The following is a 12,433-nucleotide window of genomic DNA, read 5'->3' as shown; positions in this document are numbered from 1 at the left end:
ATCTTCCTTCGAAAATTATTCTCTCCGTGTATATTCTATTGAACGTATTTTTTTCTCACCTCATATTTATTTACTCCACAGATCGATTAGATCAATATGTTTGATTTTTTTTAACATAGAACTCCACACATCTTTTGTTGGAGCAACTATTGGACTTCAACTGCTACTTGTATTTTTAATTCTAATTGCTTCTTCTATTAGTTTGCTATAACACTTAATTATTGTTTATATAGTTATGCCATGTATCTAGCATGATTCCAATAATATGTAAATATAACTACAACATGGTTGTAACATGATTGTAGTGTAATTGTAAAATGGAAAGATAAGAGCTATTCTATTATCAAATATAATTATAAATTAAGTGAGTACTAGATACAAAATATAAATAATTATTAAGATTTAGTATGATATTAATATAAGTAGTTATCAAATAACCATTGGAGTAAAATATGAATTTAGAATAAATAAATAAAATAAGATAATACTGCCACATCATCTTTACTTTTCTTGTTTGACAATAACTTGTTCTTGCAAACAAATATAGTATTTCACTTTCATGATGACGTGGATTCACTTCTACACTCGTAAAGAAAAAGCGACTTTCGTAATTTCAAGTCATTTTCAATTTGCCAAACACCCCCTAAAGCTGATGAAATTTACAATCCTTACATTTTATGTAAATAATATGCACAAAACTTAAAATTCTTTTAAATAATGAATAGTTTCAACACCGTCAACAAATTTAAAAGGCTGCTTTGATTTACAGACTTACAGAATCCTCACATTTTATACAATGATTTTTTAATAAATCATTATCCTTTGAAATAATGAATTATTTTCAAAAGAAATAAGGGCACCAACTATGCACACCTATTATCGAGCAATTGGATGATGGAGGATGAGTGTCCCTTTTAATGCACATTCCATATAAACTGCAAGCCTCCAAGTATTCATTCTTCCATCCCTCCCTAAGCTCAGCAGAGTCCTTGTACAATTGTCTAAGAAGTGATATGAAATGAGAGAGGTATTAGAATTTTTCATAATAACAGGTATATCATGCATATCACTATAACGGGTTCACCTACAAAACTTAAAGGTCTAAACGTAGAGATTTATGAATGAACAATTTAAATTTAAGGTTGCAACGTATACCTTCATTGAATAAGATGATCAATCTGTGAAACTTATTCACTCTAATCTCCAATCAACGATTTCCATAGTTTGTCTTTCACTAGTCAGGCTCTTGGTTTTGGTTATGCTAAAATGATGGTTTTTCTAAAAATGATGAATTGGGAGGCAAAGGAAAAGGAGAATGTTTAACTATGAAGAATTTTCTTTTGTTAGGTTGGTTGGTTGGTTAATAACTCTAAACAACATGAGGATATATACAGGACTTTTTGCCCAAAATTGCACATCACAAAACCCTAGATTGTCCAATCTATGCTTCTGGGTTGAACCCATTACCCATTAGCCTGGGAGTTGCCTGCCTGTATCCGACGGGCTTGGTAACAACTGGAAATCTGCATAATGTATCTCATATGTTTCAACAAGAAAGGGGTTAGATTGGATATTTTGGAAGGCTTCTACTTAGGAAAGAAATCCTAAAGTAAATATTGCCAGTTATCAGTCGCCTACGTATGTATTACTTTGTTTGAAAGCTTAGGATGCAAAAAAACTTTTGCTGTCAACCCACGTCAGACACCCTATTGAACATGCATCTAGCATTTTCATTCTTGTTTCCTATGCACTTTTCAAAGAAAACTTTTTTAGGTGTATCATATTATGCCCACTTCATTGGGTACCTATGCCAATGCTAGAAATTACGGGGCTTTTTCTTGCAATCTGCAAAGACCTTGTTTGTTATAGAGGAACCATGCCCCCCGTGAAAGAAAAAAGGGTGCAAATATTTGCTAGTTCAATGGAAACAACAAGAGTATAGTAAAAAATATTTCGCATATGTCAACCGAGCTTGCTATAATAAAGATATAAAAATCCACAGAATTGGATTATGGGTCATATTTTGACAAATATGGGTATCTATATCGTCCTATAAAAATATGGATATGGACGTGGATAGTATTAAACTGTCCATTGCATATGAGGTCTGAAGAACAGACATCAAAATATTTGAATATACATACAAGGTCATGTATGAACAAAGTCTGTACTTCTGTGTTAGAAAGGATTAAAGTTTATTTGATATTAACAAAAAAAACATAAAGATCTTTTCCCTGACATATGCATTCCTTTTCAAAGTTGAAAAAATTTAGTCTTTTAAACTTCCACATACCTAAGCCTTCATTATCAATATTTTGCTTCACTTCTCTTACAACATTTCACTAAGGTCTTTAGAATCCCAATCGAATTCGGGAGAAAAAAATGTTGTGATAGGCTCAAGATTTGAGCGGTCATGGCTTCGGAGATGAAAGCGACAACAGCAACGGCAAGCAGCAAAGCAGTAGGAACAGCTGTAAAGTGGAGCAACAGGAGCAGCGACGGTAGCAGCATATATAACGACAGCATGCTGTGCCCACGCTGTACCGCGTGTTGTACCGCATGCTGTCAGGGACAAACGCATGGGTACAGTCAGGTGCTTTATTCCCTGGAGTTTTCGCGCAGTGATGACAGCATGAGATACCACACACTATCGCGGATTTAATGCAGTTAGAATTCTACAATGACTGGGTCTCTGTGATTTATTGGGTATCACGACTTCTATCCTATATAAAGCGGTATTTCCTCGGATGTAGGGTTAGAGGAGAGTTGATGAAAGGTGAGTTGATGAAAGGTGGCCATAAGGAAGAGATCAAAGGCCAAGCCGTCAAGATCAAGAAGATGAAGAAGAAGAATAAGAAAATGGAGATTACTCTTGCAAGGATTTATAAGAGACTAATTATATTCTTGTGAGGTTCTACAAGAAGTCGCATGAACTACTCTTCTAAGAGATAAATGAGAGGAAAGTGTTATTATATATTCTCATCAAAATAATAATGATAACTCCCCTCCTCCTCCGATGGATGGAGGCATCTTGCCAAACCAGGTAAATCTTCTCGTATTTTTTAAGTGATTGTTGTTTGTTTTGATTATTTCGCCATAAGGTTAAAGTCATTCCGCGAAACCTTAAAAGTTAAAAAGTCTTTGTTCGGGATCTAAAGTCGACTACATTCCTTTTAAAAAAAATTTTAAAATATATTTTCACGCTAGAAAATTAGAGGATTTTGAACATGAACAATGTTCATGGGTCTCAAATTTCCACCAAATTCCTTCATTTTCCTCAGAAACAAGCAGTCCTAATAAAAAACCCAATTGCCTTTGGTGACAGAGCAATTATTCCAAATGGGTATATCTCTAAAATCAATCACACCCTACGAACAAAACCACCCGAGAAAATTATGCCAAACTCATTCAAAATTAGCACCCGGGTATTGAGCGTTGTAAGCGTCAAGATTAGAATACATCAAAATCATTGAGAATAAAGGAAACTTATAGTGGAAATTGGAAGGGTTTATGCGATTGGGGTCGGGATTTTACTTGCAGACGAGAGAGCAGTTGATGAGATCGACGCAGTCGAGCTGAGAGAAGACGCGGGCGATGATATGGGCTGGCGCCCTGAGGGCTGGTGGAGGGGCAATCTCGTAATTTCTACCTCCTCCTCCTTCCTCTTGTTCAACTCTAGTTTCTCCTCTTGTGAAATTCTTCATCTTTCTTGTAGTTTTGGCCTTTAGTTCGTGTACTTTGAATTCATACAAATTTTCACCGTAGACCCAAACGGAATTTTAATTACCAAAATCGACCGATTTTTTTTAATTATCAAAATCGACCCGTTTTATGCCATGTAGGCTTAATCCAGTTTCCTAATTAGTCGGGGTTGCCAACCCCGACTGTTTAGGAGTTGTTAAACCCCGATTAGAAGCCTTAAAACCCGGTTTAACAACTCCTAAACAGTCGGGGTTGGCAACCCCGACTAATTAGGAAACTGGATTACGCCTACGTGGCATAAAACGGGTCGATTTTGGTAATTAAAAAAAATCAGTCGATTTTGGTAATAAAAAATTGGTTTGGGTCTACAGTGAAAATTTGTTCTTGGGTTAATTGCAAACAGTCTCTCTCTGTGGTATCATCCAATTACAAATGGTCTTACTCAGTTACTGTACTTCCGTTCATTGCAATAGACGTTGTGTAATTCTATTTGTTGCAAATAGACCCCCCATAGCCTTGGCCCTAGTTCTAATGCACTCTTTTAGTAACTTTTTCGACTCTTTTAAAAGTGGAATAAAATAGCAATTAGATGTCTATCATCACCAACAGAATAATTAGGAGAAGGGGGAGGGGGGATTGTTCGCCTCCTCGATCATTAGTAAGAAAAATTCAGTCAGGGCATAAATTCGCAACTAATAGCACTATAATGAAGTCTATTCATAAATAGATGATTTGAAAGGGCGTTTGTTGTAATTATTCCTTGATAAAATGAAAACAGGAGATACTTGTCTCCTACATTTGGGTAAATTTCATCAAATCCCCCTAAAAATTGAAGCATTCTATGTAAAGCCTCTCAACATTATTTTAAGAATTAATTTCATAAAACCCCCTTATAGAGCATCTCCAACAAGCTCCTAGTTGGGAGTCATTATTGGAGAGTTCTCAAGACCTCGAAGACATGGCCCACCATTTTTAATGTCACATCACATATGACCTTCTAACTAATGTTGATCTCCAACAAACTCCTATTAAGGAGCTCCAACAATATAAAAAAAACTCTCTTCTATTTTAGTTCTATTACACATTACTTTCAATCATATTTAAACCTCTTTTATTTAATTCCACCGACTGTGGAGAAGAATTGGAAAAAGCAGATTTTTGGTCATAAGTCGACTCATGCACAGGCATAAGTCGACTTATGGTAAGTCGACTTATGTTGGTGCATGAGTCGACTTACGTTCTGTTCTGGATTGTTGGTTTTCGCTCTGCCAAGTCGACTTATCAGGTCTGATAAGTCGACTTATGATCTCTTCTCCAGTTGTTGTTTTTCGCTCTGCCAAGTCGACTTATGCAGACTGTTAAGTCGACTTATGACGGGTTTTTTGGAAAGTTAGAGTTCCTATTTGCAGTCTGTTTGGGTTTCTGTTTTGGTATAAATACCAATACGATTTGAGGGTTTTGTAAGAGCAAATCTGGGGATTTTGGAGCACAGAAAAGAGAGATCTTTCTGAGCTATTTGTTAGGGTTATTGGTTGAGAGTTTGAGAGATTTGTTGGTGAGATTAGTTGGTTCGTTTGAGCGATTTGTAATCTCAATTTGTACTCTCCTTCTCTATTAGTGAAAACCCACCCCCCTTCTTGCCCCGTGGACGTAGGCAATTGCCGAACCACGTAAAACTTTGGTGTTTGTGTTTTGTTTGGTCTTTCTCTCGGCGTTTGTTGGTTTGGTTTCTCAAAGCATCATAGTTGGTTGTTTGTTTGCAAACATAACGCAAAGAATTGTGAGCTGCAGCTACGTACCGTGTAAAGCTGCCAGGGCAGAGGCATCTCCAAAGTGTCATGCCCTCTTTAAACATTTCAAATGTCTTTTTGTTTGAGTAACCTAAAACATTTTATGGCATAAAATTTCAGGAGATGGTCGATGCTTTATATACAACTAGAAATTTTGCTTCTGCAATTTATCTCTGTCATGCAACTGAGCAATGTTGTGAAGAAAATTACCGAGATCGATCATTCAGCGAGTCAATAAGATCACCTACCGTATGGCTCATCTGTACAAGTCACTGAACCAGATACAATCATGCATCACTCAATAATTATCTCTCAACCTACAGAATGTATATACATTTCACTAATAACCTCCCAGTCACTCGTCATTTTCAACAAAAAATATCCTACTTCGTAGACATATTCATCAAAATTTAGTAATTCTTTCCTAATTTGGATCATGGCTCTTCCGTGTTTTTGTTGATCGTGGAGAAGATGCGGGCGTATGCTATGCATAGCGAGTTTTTTTACGTATAGCTTCTCTCATTGTGACCGAGGTTTGGATCAGAAGCACTATATATTCTCTTTTATTTGCTTATCAAGTTTTATTAATCACTGCTATATATGTCACTTAAATCTCCTTATATTCATGTTTTTCTAAGGTCATGCTAAATATAAGCATCAAAATCGCCTAGATAATTATGATAAGTCAAGTCACAGAAACAGCCAAACCGAATATAATTTGTATTGCAAAGTTGGACTAAAAAAAAACTGAGTTCTCTGCGTGTTGAGTAAAATTACATAGGATCTAGCCTAAATTTTTTTGAAGATTGACGTCTTCTATGCCTTTTGATATCCTGGAGATTTAAGTGAAGTTAGGATTAATTAGGACGGACGGATAAAAAAGGAGAAGGAAACAAGAGAACAATAAAAAGAAAAGAAGAAGAAGAAGAGAGACTGTATGCATGTGATAGTGAAATCAGATCTAGAGGGGTTTGCCGATGAACTTCGAATATTGAAGTCTGGAAAGGATATATGATTTCAATGAGAAGATTAGTATAGTTTTCTGAAATTTTCTTTTCATCCCCCATATTAATTGAACTCAGATGCTCCTCTACTGATAAATCTTCTGTTGAGAATTCATGGTATTTGATTCACCAATACCCGTTGAAGAGGCGACAGCATTCGCGTCCCAGCTTTACCGTCATTCTAATTTCGGGAAATTTTAAAGTAAAATTTAGTGAATAAATTGTGTATTTATCAGGATTTAAAGTAAAAATTTGACTGAAGAATAAATAGCAGATGAAGATGAAAGAAAAAAAAAAATTTTTTTTGTCAAGAATGGGATTCGAACCCATGCCCTTTCGGACCAGTACCTGAAACTGGCGCCTTAGACCAACTCGGCCATCTTGACGGTTTTCTTGACGATGCGCTCACTTTTATATAATTGATATCTTTCCTTATCTTGATTAACAAGGTCCCTGTTTAGGAAATTCTTCCCTTAAGTTAAACTTTTGGCTCCTTTTAAATAAATGGGGGGTGGTTGGTGCCCTTAGCTAGTATAGAGCATTTCTTCAACCGTAGGTATTTATATTTGTGTGAACGGTTTTAATAAAAGGTATTATTTTATATTGAGTAAACAGTAGAAGGATAATTCTATTTTCAAACTACCCTACACTGCTGTGCATAAAGGTATTAGGTTGCCGTAAAAGCTGATGAGTTATCGGTGACCTCCTAATCTTTGAGAATAGTATTTTGGGGGTTTAATTGGATCACTAGTCACTGTATCTATCTCATAATTGAACATTCATACCTATATTTTAATTGCCTAAATGGCTGGTCATAAAATTAAATACCAGTTGGATCACTAGTCACTACTAAAGTTTGTCATCAATTTGAGTTATATATTTTTGTTTATGTCTAAGCAATATAGCTAAATGTGTCATGATTTTATATTTCAAGTACAAAATGCCAAATACAATATAATTACCTCATACAACTTGCTTGATATATCAGAAATTTTATTTTTATAAGTGATTAAGATGTTACATATAGGAATAAATCCATTATATTAAAGGATCAAAACTTTTTATGCCACGTCAGAAATACGTTATGTTAATTCGTAGAAAACAGTAGAAGTGATTAGTGATTTAACTAGTATTTAATTACACGATCAGTCATCCAAGCAATTAAAACATAGGTATGAACGTCTACTTATAAGATAAAAATATAATAATCATTGATCCAGGTAACACGTATTTTGGGAGTAGTTTGAAAATTATAGTCTAGTTATCACTACTCATGGTAGAAATAATGTAATTAAGAAGGATGTGCTGGTTTTATATTTTTGGAATATAAGTCTTACGATTAAAATAACAATAAATTGAATATTATTATGGTTTAGGATTTAAGTTCTGATCGAGAAACTAAAATTTAAAGAATAATCCAAATTCTTAGATATTTTTTGGTGCTATGAGGTTGCCCTATCTGTTGTTTAAACAGATGTTAAAGTTTGTTGTTTTGTTCCTTGTTGTAATTTTTAATAAGGTTTTTTTTATACGAAAACCATAAAAAATATAGTCTTTTTTTAGAACTACTATAAATTTTTTTAATTTTCATAGAACCACCATGGAAATTGTGGAGAAATTTGGAAAATTCAGGTTTTTGCAGATTCTGTGTCATAAGTCGACTCATGCACAGGCATAAGTCGACTTATGGTAAGTCGACTTATGTTGGTGCATGAGTCGACTTACGTTCTGTTCTGGATTGTTGGTTTTCGCTCTGCCAAGTCGACTTATCAGGTCTGATAAGTCGACTTACGATCTGTTCTCCAGTTGTTGTTTTTCGCTCTGCCAAGTCGACTTATGCAGACTGTTAAGTCGACTTATGACGGGTTTTTTGGAAAGTTAGAGTTCCTATTTGCAGTCTGTTTGGGTTTCTGTTTTGGTATAAATACCAATACGATTTGAGGGTTTTGTAGGAGCAAATCTGGGGATTTTGGAGCACAGAAAAGAGAGATCTTTCTGAGCTATTTGTTAGGGTTATTGGTTGAGAGTTTGAGAGATTTGTTGGTGAGATTAGTTGGTTCGTTTGAGCGATTTGTAATCTCAATTTGTACTCTCCTTCTCTATTAGTGAAAACCCACCCCCCTTCTTGCCCCGTGGACGTAGGCAATTGCCGAACCACGTAAAACTTTGGTGTTTGTGTTTTGTTTGGTCTTTCTCTCGGCGTTTGTTGGTTTGGTTTCTCAAAGCATCATAGTTGGTTGTTTGTTTGGCTTCCGCGCCGTGCACAACACCGACAACCGACAGATTCATATCCGTTGGACACGGTCTTCGAGGGAGCATGTACTTTCACTGACAACTAACAGATTCCTATCCGTTGGGCACGGTCTTCGAGGGCACAGCGCTTTCCTGTTACCGTGATATCGCGAGTGTTATATATATGGGCCAGAGGGCCAATACTTGACTTAAAGGCGGCCCCCGGACAGGTTTACGGGAACCCGATTATATACTTCAAAATATTCTTCCCCAATTCAAATAACATGTAAAACAAGAATTATATGCTTGCGTGTCTTATGGTGGACTTTGTTGGTTTTATGAGATGTAGACTAGTCGTATTTCTGTTCATACATAGATCATGATTAATAATTAATTATCTATAATTTGAGACATAAGGTATATACATGAGGGTTTCCTTGTTTGGATTATTTCGCTCGACGTACTACGTCTCAAGTTATAGGTATTTAAGTATTAATTTCATCTAGCTGTGTGATTTGGATACTTGGATGATTATACGTCTCAAGTTATAGGTATTTAAGTATTAATTTCATCTAGCTGTGTGATTTGGATACTTGGATGATTATCATGTTGGCTAGCTGCGTGATCTTGACACTTGAATGGTTTTCTTAGATTATTTTGATGATTTTATTCCAGTGATAGATTGCATTTAGATTATTAGTAATTCATTTACATGTTATTATTATTTTTATCACTGTTTTTGCTTTGGTCGTTCGATCGTTCCTATTTCTCTCTGTGGGATCTTGTCGTATGCCATACACGCTGACGTACACCTGTTTTTCTCTGGCGTACGTCAGATTTAGGAGATGAACAGCCTTAGTTCGGGATAGTACAGGAGCCAGAGGATTTGCAACGGTAAGGTCTTCCAGATGGATCAGAAGAACAATCTGAAGCTTAGACTTTTTCTTTCTGTAGTACTTGATAAGCACTAGATCTCCTCTGCAGAACCTTACTTTAGTCTGATGTTGGATTTAGTTGTTTTAGCAATACTTTCCTTTTATTTTTGTTAGACTATGTATTTTTATATTTTTAGTTGGACCGTTTTGTAATAAGGGCGTGTTTGACCCAACTCTGTGTCTTGGATGATATTCTATTTGTGATATGTATCTTTTCCATTCTAAGTTGTTCATTATACTCTTGCTATGTGTGATCGGGGACCTGTGACTTCGTATATTATATTTTTTACGCTTAGCGTATTAGATTGAGTAGAAAGAGTTTATTATTTATTTCTACTCAACATAATACGTCGCGGGCTTGTTCACGTTCCGTTTCCCTGGTATTTTGGGAAGTGGGGCGTGACATATAGGTACATCGACCTCTGCGCATAATCATACGAAAATAATGATATAAGTACACCGACCTCTGCGCATAAACATGCAGAAACAATAATATAGGTACACTGACGCACTATCCCAAGTAGTACTGAGATGTACTCATCAACGATATTCACATACATGTAAAACTGTATAGACAACTCCTATCTCGTGTGAAATCAAAACAATACATGAGGTTACCCACTCCTGAGGATACATGTGTACTTGAACCCACTCGTACTCCTCATGGACACGCACGTGTATCAACGTGTGGCCCATGCATCGTGTCCGCGATCAAACGTTCGAGGCAAAACAAGACCTGATCCGTAAATACTAACCCCGTCGATGAATAGTATTTTTTGTACGTATGAATAGCACTCATACGTATGAATAGCGATAGTATTTATGAATAGTGCACGAACATATGAACAGTAATCGTACTTATGAATATTAATAGAATTTATGAATAGTAACCCGTACATATGAATAGTAACCATACTTATGAATAGTACGTATGTATGAATAGTACCTCATACATATGAATAGTATTGTATGTATGAATAGTAATAGTATTTATGAATAGTCCCCCGTACATATGAATACTAACCGTATTTCTAGCGGCGGATATGTACGTATAGTTCTAGCTAGCAATATCATATCTTTAAAATTTTGGTCTTATATTCTATTCATCAATTTTTATCAATATCATGTTTTTTCTTTATTTTGGGGATTTGATCTAAAATTCATCAATTTTCATAAATATCATGTTTTTTTCTTTATTTTTGGGATTTGATCTAAAATTCATCAATTTGCATCAAGATCAAAACTAATAGGGATGAGTTTGGAAAGAGATGAACTTGCCTTTATTGATCTCTGAAATTGGAATCCCTATCTGTTCCTGTTCTCCGAATTGCCAAAATCCTCTTCCTCTTTTCCTCTCTGTGTCTCTCTCCCTCTCTCTCCTTCTCTTTCTCTCTCTTCTTTCTCTCTCCCCTTCTCTCTCTCTCTATCTCTTTCTCTCTCTTCTTTCTTCCGCTCCGTTTGTGAGAAATGAGTGAGGGGTGGGGGCTTTTATATAGGAAAAATGAATGGAGGTTAGGTGGCACAGTAGTTGAGTTAGGTGGTGGATGATCCGCTCCGTTGAACTTGATCTACATATTCTAAAACCCCAACACACCAAGTTTGGGGTGAACCCGTCGTCGTTTGACCCTTCATCCACTCGTATCAATTTTAACGGTTTTGAATGAATAGAACTTTTCACATGGCTCGATGGAGGGTCAAACGACGACGGATTCACCCCAAACTTGGTGTGTTGGGGTTTTAAAATATGTAGATCAAGTTTAACATAGCGGATCATCCATAATGTCGCTCAATCATGTGATTTTAGAGGCGTCAATGAGGAAATCCCCTCCTATGACAAGGATACCCATTAATCTCTCTCTCTCTCTCTCTCTCTCTCTATATATGTAATATATATAACATAATATATATATATATATATATATATATATATTATATTAATATATATATATATATATAATATATATAGGGAAAACGTGAATCAAGGTGACACCCTAGGCTCCCACCTAAGGACGCGGCCTAAGAAATCACTGCATTTCCTAAATTTTTTTGCGCGATGCCGCTCCGCTGAACTTGATCTACACGTTCTAGCACCAACACACCAATTTTGGGGTGAAACCGCGTTGTGTTTTTGAAACCATTCGTTGAGGCCGTGCCAAAAAAGTTCTATTCATTCGAAAACTGTTAAAATTAGCAGCGAGTGTATGAAGGGTCAAAACACGATGGGGTTCACCCTAAATTGGTGTGTTTGGCGTTTAAGAACATGCTAGATGCAAGTTCAAACGAGCGCGTGCAAAAAACAAAAAATAATTGATTTAGAACGCGTCCTTATAGTGGGAAGCCTAAGGGTGTCACCTTAGATTCACTTTTCCCATATATATATAATGTATAATTATATATATATATATTATATTATATATAATATATATTATATAATATATATATATATATAATATATAGTATATATATTATATATATAATTTAAAAATAGAATTTTTAGGATCCATTTCCAGAAAGTAATGAAAATTTACCCACAACATCGTCTCAACATTCTAAGACCAATGCCGTAATCCTCATGTTCATCTGATCAACAGAAAAATTATTAAAGTAAAATAATATCAGTTTTCAGTAGTCTTGCGATACCGAGGCTGAAACTGTGAATCAATCTCAAATTGATTCCAATCTAATCCATTTATCCCAGAATGATCACCAATCATAATAAAACTTATTTATTATTATTTATAATAATATTTTTAAAATTTTTGGGGTTTTA

The 12,433-nt window shown here is 35.5% G+C and overlaps 1 protein-coding gene and 1 non-coding gene across 2 annotated transcripts in view; both read right to left on the bottom strand.

Moving 5' to 3' along the window:
* LOC109835660 overlaps positions 1-3,715 on the bottom strand; it is a 10,023-nt gene extending 6,308 nt beyond the window's left edge. The window contains exons 1-2 of the mRNA XM_020403640.1: positions 3,535-3,715; positions 874-1,001 (exon numbers count right to left, since the gene is read on the bottom strand). Coding sequence (XP_020259229.1) covers positions 874-1,001; positions 3,535-3,704 — 298 coding nt within the window. The 5' untranslated portion in view covers positions 3,705-3,715. The remainder of the gene's footprint in view (positions 1-873; positions 1,002-3,534) is intronic.
* Positions 6,802-6,882, bottom strand: TRNAL-CAG. Its single transcript has one exon. It is a non-coding gene; the product is annotated as a tRNA-Leu (tRNA).

The sequence above is a fragment of the Asparagus officinalis genome, chromosome 3 (assembly GCF_001876935.1).
Source record: "Asparagus officinalis chromosome 3, Aspof.V1, whole genome shotgun sequence".
In the NCBI taxonomy this organism is placed as follows: domain Eukaryota; kingdom Viridiplantae; phylum Streptophyta; class Magnoliopsida; order Asparagales; family Asparagaceae; genus Asparagus; species Asparagus officinalis.
Note: the sequence above shows the minus strand (reverse complement) of the source record. Positions and strands in the feature narration are given on the sequence as shown.